This window comes from Dendrobium catenatum, unplaced genomic scaffold, assembly GCF_001605985.2.
Source record: "Dendrobium catenatum unplaced genomic scaffold, ASM160598v2 fragScaff_scaffold_113, whole genome shotgun sequence".
Classification (NCBI taxonomy): domain Eukaryota; kingdom Viridiplantae; phylum Streptophyta; class Magnoliopsida; order Asparagales; family Orchidaceae; genus Dendrobium; species Dendrobium catenatum.
The window spans coordinates 232,251-239,896 of record NW_021318575.1 but is presented as its reverse complement, the minus strand read 5'-3'; the positions used below and the strand labels follow the sequence as shown (position 1 = coordinate 239,896).

The 7,646-nt window shown below is 39.7% G+C and overlaps 1 protein-coding gene across 1 annotated transcript; it reads left to right on the top strand.

Moving 5' to 3' along the window:
* Positions 1-370: 370 nt before the first annotated feature.
* Positions 371-2,677, top strand: LOC110104954 (BTB/POZ domain-containing protein At1g63850). The gene is made up of 2 exons (XM_020834267.2): positions 371-1,295; positions 1,387-2,677. Exons 1-2 carry the CDS (start codon positions 390-392, stop codon positions 2,359-2,361), a joined length of 1,881 nt encoding a protein of 626 aa, XP_020689926.1. The 5' UTR covers positions 371-389; the 3' UTR covers positions 2,362-2,677.
* The last annotated feature ends 4,969 nt before the right edge of the window (positions 2,678-7,646 follow it).

Genomic DNA, 7,646 nt, shown 5'->3' with positions numbered 1-7,646 from the left:
AAATTTTAAGAAAAATTTTCAAGTTATTCAATAATATGATCTTTATTAAAATTAATTATAATGATAACTTTATTAATTTATAAAAAATTAATAAAATAAAATTTTAAATTTTATTCACATGCAATCATATTATATAAATATTATTTTTTAGTTTTTATTAACGTGCATCATGTACACGTGCATTTATACTAGTTTATTTAAATATGCCAATTAAGAGGTGTAATTTTAATGAATAGAGCGTGATATTATTCTTCTAATAGGCATAAGAACGTTATCATTCAGTGACATTAATATTGTCGTTATGCGTTACCCCAGCCTGCGTACTGCCTATTATCAAAAGACGACAAGTTCAGTGGCAAGAGTTTACTTAGCAGCTACCCTATTCATTGATGGCTGCATCTGCCCACTTCAAAAGCCTGTCGTCTTCCCAGTCGCACACCCAGTCCCCCCACCCGCCTCCCAGATCCAAGCGCCTCAAGAACACCACCAACCTCTCCGCCAGCGCCACCATTCCCGACGTTGTTTCCTCCAATAGCGCCTGGTGCTGCCCCGCCTCCAAGTCCTTTACCCCGACACCTTCCGCTTCATCTTCGCCTTCGCACAATCTCCGCCGGAGCTCTACTCCCACTCCGTCGCTGCCGCACCCTCCAAACAACCCGGATATTTCACCCTCTTTGGAGGAGGCTGGAGCTTCCCCTCCAATGGACGCATCTCCCGGGGCGGGATACTCCGTCTATCCTTCCTGCTACAGCAAGTTCAACTCCGCGCTTAATGCCGGCCTCCTCAACCCCATGTCACCTCCCCCTGTCGACAAGACGCGATCCAGTCCTACCCTCTTTGACATGATGGCCAGCGAGCAGGAATACCATCCCAGGACTGGTGCTATGTCTTCTGCCGGTCAGATCCTTCCCCACGGGAGGACACCTGCCGTCTCTGCCCAGGACCGCCAGATCCTACTCCAGGAGCGCGTTGCAGAGATTCTTGGCAGCTGCAGTCCTGGAAACCAGTTCAATGATCAGGACACCGGTGACGTTCGCCTCACCCTCAGCTCCAAGGATGGCCTCTCCGTGTCTCTCAGCGTCCACCGTCACATACTTGTTTCGCATAGCCGATTTTTTGCCTCGAAGCTTTCAGATCGCTGGTCTAAGCAGCAGCGCTCCCTACCTCACCTCGTTGAGATCTCGGATTGCGACGATATTGAAGTCTATATCGAAACTCTTCGACTTATGTATTGCAAGGACCTCAGGCACCGTCTTATGAGAGAGGACGTTTCTAAAGCCCTTGGCATTCTAAAGGTATTTAAACATGGAAATGTCCTCCTGTTTTTGACCCAAGTTTGATCTCCATTTCGGATCCGCCGGCCTAATAGATTAATTTCATGTATAGATTTCGGCGGCGATCGCATTTGATGCCGGGGTTTTGTCTTGTCTGGAGTACCTAGAGGCTGCCCCATGGACGGAAGACGAGGAGGAGAAGGTAGCTTCTGTTCTTTCCCAGCTCCATCTCGAGAGCTCTGGAGCAGGGGAGGTTCTCAAAAGGGTCTCCCTCGAAGTAGTCCCATCGTCAGTGGAGGAAGCGAATGGGAATGTTGCCAGCGGAAACGGCGAAGAGATACTGCTGCGCCTCCTCCAGGTTGTTCTGGAAGGGAAGGACGAGAAGGCTAGACGGGAGATGAAGGGCCTCGTCTCCAAGATGCTGCGCGAGAACAACAGCGGGCGGGGTGGCACCGGGGACATTAGCAAGGAATCCCTCTTCTCCGCCTGCGAAGGCTGTCTCCGCCTCCTTCGCTTGTATTTCCTCCGTGTCGCCTCTTCTGACCTCTCCGACGCTGCCCAGATTGCGAGGCAGGCCGATAACCTCCATTGGATACTGGACATCCTGATCGACCGACAGATCGCAGATGATTTCCTGCGAACATGGGCAGCCGAGACAGAGCTTGCGGAGGCTCACCAGCAGGTGCCGGCCATCCACCGCTACGAGGTGAGCCGGATCACTTCAAGGCTGTTTGTGGGCATTGGCAAAGGCCAAATTTTGGTATCGAAGGAGGCAAGGTGCCTGCTGCTGAGAACGTGGCTGGAACCCTTCTACGAGGACTTTGGGTGGATGCGGCGTGCCTGCAAAGGACTGGACCGCCACCTCATTGAGGATGGGCTTAGCAACACTATACTGACGCTGCCATTGGCGATGCAGCAGGAGATTCTTCTGGCTTGGTTTGACCGCTTCCTCAACTCTGGTGACGATTGCCCCAACATCCAAAGAGGCTTCGAGGTGTGGTGGCGGCGGGCTTTCTGGCGTCGGAATGGTGAAACCAGCAGGCCACCCCAGCTTAGTATAACAGCTGCTTGCGAGAATTCTTCCTGATTTCACTGGTATAGTTGTTGATGTTGTTTCAGCTTTCAGGTTTTTTTTCTTCCATTACTTCTTTTTCAATCATGTACAATTTTCTCTTTTTGTTCTTTTTTCGCGGAATGCTACAAAGGGTTTTGTCCTATTCTTCCTCTCTAGGTGTGTAGTTGTGTAGGGGGGTAACTGTGAGTGGAAATGGAGGAGGAAATGTGAGTTTTCTAGTATAGTAGGATGGAGACTGTTTTGTGTGGAGGGATATATCTCTTATAACAGTAATGGAGTCATCTAATGCTTCTGAATGGAATGCCAAGTTTCTTTATTTTAATGCTTAGATTTGGCATTCTTTCACTGCTTTTCCAATTCTCTAATTTATTTTGTTAATTTGCTCTTGTGCTGGGAATTGAGTGTATTCGGAAGTTATAAGTGGGCACAACCGGACCAAAAACTTTGAAGAATTTGAATTCGCCAATTTAGCATAGCCATGTGTGTGTGCCGTTTGATGATTTCAAATATTGGATGACCAAGCCTGATCTTAGTAGCTGTGATTCATTAATATGCACCACATATTTTGACAAATAAAAAACTGAATCCTTTGATTAAATAAGAAGCAACAACAAAAAAAGAGAGAATTTTTTTTTTGGAACCTAAATCAGCTTAATGCAGGTGAGGCAGATGACATTGGAAATTTTGATTGTCAGAATTCTTACCAGAAAGAAATGCCTATGATCTTAGATTTATCAACTTCACTCGGTTCATCTTTTTTATGGGTCAATTTAGCAAATATAGCTGTCCTCACAAATTTAAGGCGTGAAACTACTTGTTAATTAAGTTACATGTTACTTGCCCCATATGAACTTTGCGAAATGGATACATTTGTTGGAGTAAGTGGTCGAAGGAAGTGAAACGGTAGATTTTTTAATGCTTGAATAGTGAGAGGAGAAAGAGAGAATAAGAGAAAAGAAGTGGGAAGAAGAATCAGGCTCATGGCCAAAGAGGGATAAATTTGACAAACATCATTTTTATTGCAGTAATTATAGTCTGCAATACATGATGCTTAGGTGCCTTTTATAATAAAAGATCCTGAAATTGACAAATGATATTATTTGAAAAAAAAATTGAGCATTCTTTCAAAATTTTTGAATGAAACAGTGAAATTTTATGAATGCCTCTATGTTGATATTTATCACAATTTAGATCACCTTGCTGTGGCTGAGGATGATTTTATGGGCTAGGTTGGTTTTTGTTATTAATTGATGTGGAGAAGTGCAATAGGAGATTTGTGAATGCCTTAAATAGTTTAAGAAGGAGAAAGAATAATAGAGAAGAAAAGGGAAAGAGGAGAACTAGGCTAACAACTGAAGGCAAGGAGAAGCATGCCAAACGCGGCCTTTATCATGAATCAGTGTTGACCTATAACTACCAGTCAGCCCCAACTACCCAGCAGAGCGGAGCCCCCACGATCTCACGATCGTTCAAAACCAACTCCCCACGCTCACAATAAAATTGCAGACCCTCTCCCCATTCGGACACATGCACACAGACGCTCTCAGTTACGCACATAGAGAAGAAGAGTTCGAAAGCTTACCAAAGACGATTGAAGCCTGCTCTCGCTCAACGACTGATCTTGCCAGCCCGACCTTCCTCCAGCCTCCGACTCCTACCCGCGATCAAGGAGAAGACGACTTAGGCCACGACATCCATCCTCTTGATCTCCCGTCGCCAATTTCTTGCTCCCGCTCAAAAGCCTTGACTGGCTCATGCCCTAGACGGCCAAACGATCTCCACAATCGTGCCCTGGACTTGGATGGACCAGCCTCACCGGCCGACCCTACTTATAAGACTTTCTAAAACGCTTCAGATGATAAATTGTAATGAAAAATATAAAATTATAATATCCCACACATGTATAGATGAAAAAATGGCTCTACTTCATGAGAAGATACTTGAAACTTCAATCATTTGCATAAAATTTAGAGGAACACTACTATATTCAAAAGTTTTCAAACACTCATTGTTAATAATCAAATTCATAAAGTTTATGCAAAGATTTCTACCAAAACAACGAGAAAGGAACTTCATCATAACATTTTCTTTTAAAGTACATTCCCATAAATAAATAATGTGCAACAATGTGAAACTAATCAAGCAAAATGATGTAAAGGTTATGCTTTATAGCTTAAAAGAGAAGTGATGTATCCACATATTAAATTAAACTCATTAAAATACATGTTTATATGAAGTTCATTATGGGCCTTAAAATAGGAGAAAATATATGATATTAAACTATTGTATTCCAAGCCAACTTGCCTAAGTGTAGTCATAATATTTTAAACTTGAATTTCTTAACACAATCTACCCATAACTCAATGTTGTTTTTATATCATTGTCTAGCAATTACAAAGCTGAACAACTTCTCATAAGCAACAACAATGTAAGGTTTTCATAAGAAATCTTAATTTAAACAATCACCTTTATAAAGTAAACCTTGCTCCAAACAAATCCCCACATGTATTAGCATAACAATTTAAAAGGCATTTGTTGATGAAACTCAATGTAATCATCAAATACCATTTATGTAAAAAGTCTTTGAATCGAAACTCAATGTAATGCTCTATGTGTGTACATAGAAATTTCATATGCAAAATTATGAATTATGAATCATGATTGAAGTGCCACAAATCCATATTCAAATTTTGTGCTTCATGAGATGTATAAATATATAAAGAAAAGAATTTGTTCTATTCCACTTTCCCTTTGCAAATGTAGATGAAATAATGCATGAATATAACTTCCAATGGTTTCCTCTTCATAACTAAGCAAAACTTCAGCCAACAACGAATCATGAAAGCCATGTAAACATTTCGGCAAATGCTACTCAAAGATTATAAGTTTTTTTTTTTTTTTTTTTGAAATGACTATCAACATAACATATAGAAAATCAGATTTGTTCATGCCAACAAAATAAGCCTGCACAACTAAGTTTATAAAACTTGACTAATGGATGACACTTAAAATAAAACTTTGGATGTGAACTAACTCATGTAATTTCTAAGGAAAATACCAACTCATGTTCAACCTTTTTTTTTTTTTTTAATAAGATCTATCATGCATATATACTACATGAGATAAGACTTCAACAACTACACACCATAGAAACAGCATCACCATAATCTATATCAATTATATTTGTCTTTGTTATCACGTTCTTATGATGATTATTACTTGAATTCTATTTTGTTTCTTCAAATTCAATATTTGTCATTAGATATGACTCAGATATAAGAGCAGCACCAAGAAGTTAATCATTAACAAACTCAAGAATCTCGATTCTATGGTAGTTTGGGTAATTCATTAAAAATAATCTCTGGCTATCCCTTTTCCATAGGCTCTCTCCAAGCTCTTAGAACCCGATTCAGAATTCATGATGCATGTCTGATAGCTATTCCATAACAACTTGTGAGCCTGAATATAGAGGATGTCTGGTGCTTTACCTCGTAAAAACAAAACTCAGACTCAAGTAAATGAAAGATATCACACTTCTGAAAACAACCGATTATAGTAAAGCGTGATGAGCTAGTCGATGCCAAATATGGCATTGAAACTTTGGAATGGCAAAATAATAAAGTTAGTAGTAAGAGACCTATCAAATATGATCACACCATAGTCAACTAACTTGTGTAGCCTTCGTAATCTCTCAAATCAAAAGCATAACAAATATTTTAGAAGTTACCACTACATATTTAAGGGTAAACACATAACAAACATATTAAACATAAAATAATGAGTGACACCTGAATTAATAATGTTGTAGAAGTTACCACTACATACTTATTATCACATTGGGGAGGCTCGAGTATCGTGTGTTAATGCATATAATATAACTTGGCTTCTTGTTATCAATTGCTAAAATTCTAACCAGCATCATTGAATAACTTTTTCCCCAGAGACTTGACATTCCTAATGTCCTTTAATGGAGGGTAATGGTAATCCCTTGTCTTGCGCCAAACCATCCACATTTGAGACAAGTGCTTGTGGCTTTATAACATTAATCATTATGAGAAATTTTGCAACTCATGCATAAACAAAATTGAAGGAGCCCCGCCCTTAGTCTTGGGAATAAAAATTAACCTTTGTTGTTGCCATTAAACAGAGGCCTTCCTATGACCTTGTTAGGAAAGTTGACATATTAGATTTGACTCATGTTAAGAAAGATAGAGGTAGACCTAAAAAGACTTGGTTAGAAATTATTAGAAATGATCTTTTTTTATTTGATTTAAATTAGATTTTGACTTTTAACAAGCACAATGGCGAAAAAGGATTCATGTAGCCGATCCCACGTAGTGGGACAAAGGCTTGATGTTGTTGTTGTTGTTGTTTTTGTTTTTGTTGGTCACTATGTTGGGCTTCATATAGTTTTTTGCTGCTCCAATGAATGATGTTTTTTTTTTATGTTTTTAACCACCATCTTTTTAGTCATCTCCAGCCTTCCTTTTTTCTTGATCCTTTCGATCAAGCATCTTCTCCTTATCATATTATCATGAACTTAGTGATTCAAACTATTAGGTCAAGGTGTTATCAAGTAGTTTTTCATAAGAGACATGGCGCTAGGAGTTAACACCCTTGATGGGCACCCAAATGGCCAATCAAGTTAATACTTGATAACTTTGCATCTGATAGCTCTCGCTTTCCACACCTATTACTTTTGACGTCCTCTTCCTCATCTTCCACTTTGTCCTATGCTGACCGGACTCTTGGAGAGATAGCAAATGTTAGAAATGTTTTGTGGGAAATATATGAAATAATAATGGCAGATGCCATGATGTTCATAAAGTAAGATAGCATAACAATGAATATCTTGATAAGCTAACAGTATGTCAATAAGCAATAATATAGAGCCGTTGATAGTGTTAACATGATCATTTGATTGGTCATTTCCTAGGTATTGCTTCCTGGTGAGGTCGTACCTGGGGACTCATAAGGTCTCTGTGCGGACTCCGCACGTAGAGAATCTTCCTGATTGTTGAGTATATGTTGCTTATTTACTGTGTATTTGTACGTAGTAAATACTCAGTTGTGGGTATTTGTTGAGTATTTGGTAAGTTTTTGTTGAGTATTTATTATATTTTGCTGATTTGTTGCGTATTTGTTACTTATTTACTGCGTATTTTAAAATACACAATAAATAAGCAAGAAATACTTAACAATCCGGACGATTCTCTACATCCGGAGTCCGCACAGAATAATTCCCTCCTTGTTACAGGGCTTATACCGACTTAGTGTTGCCAGCACCATTTAGTGAA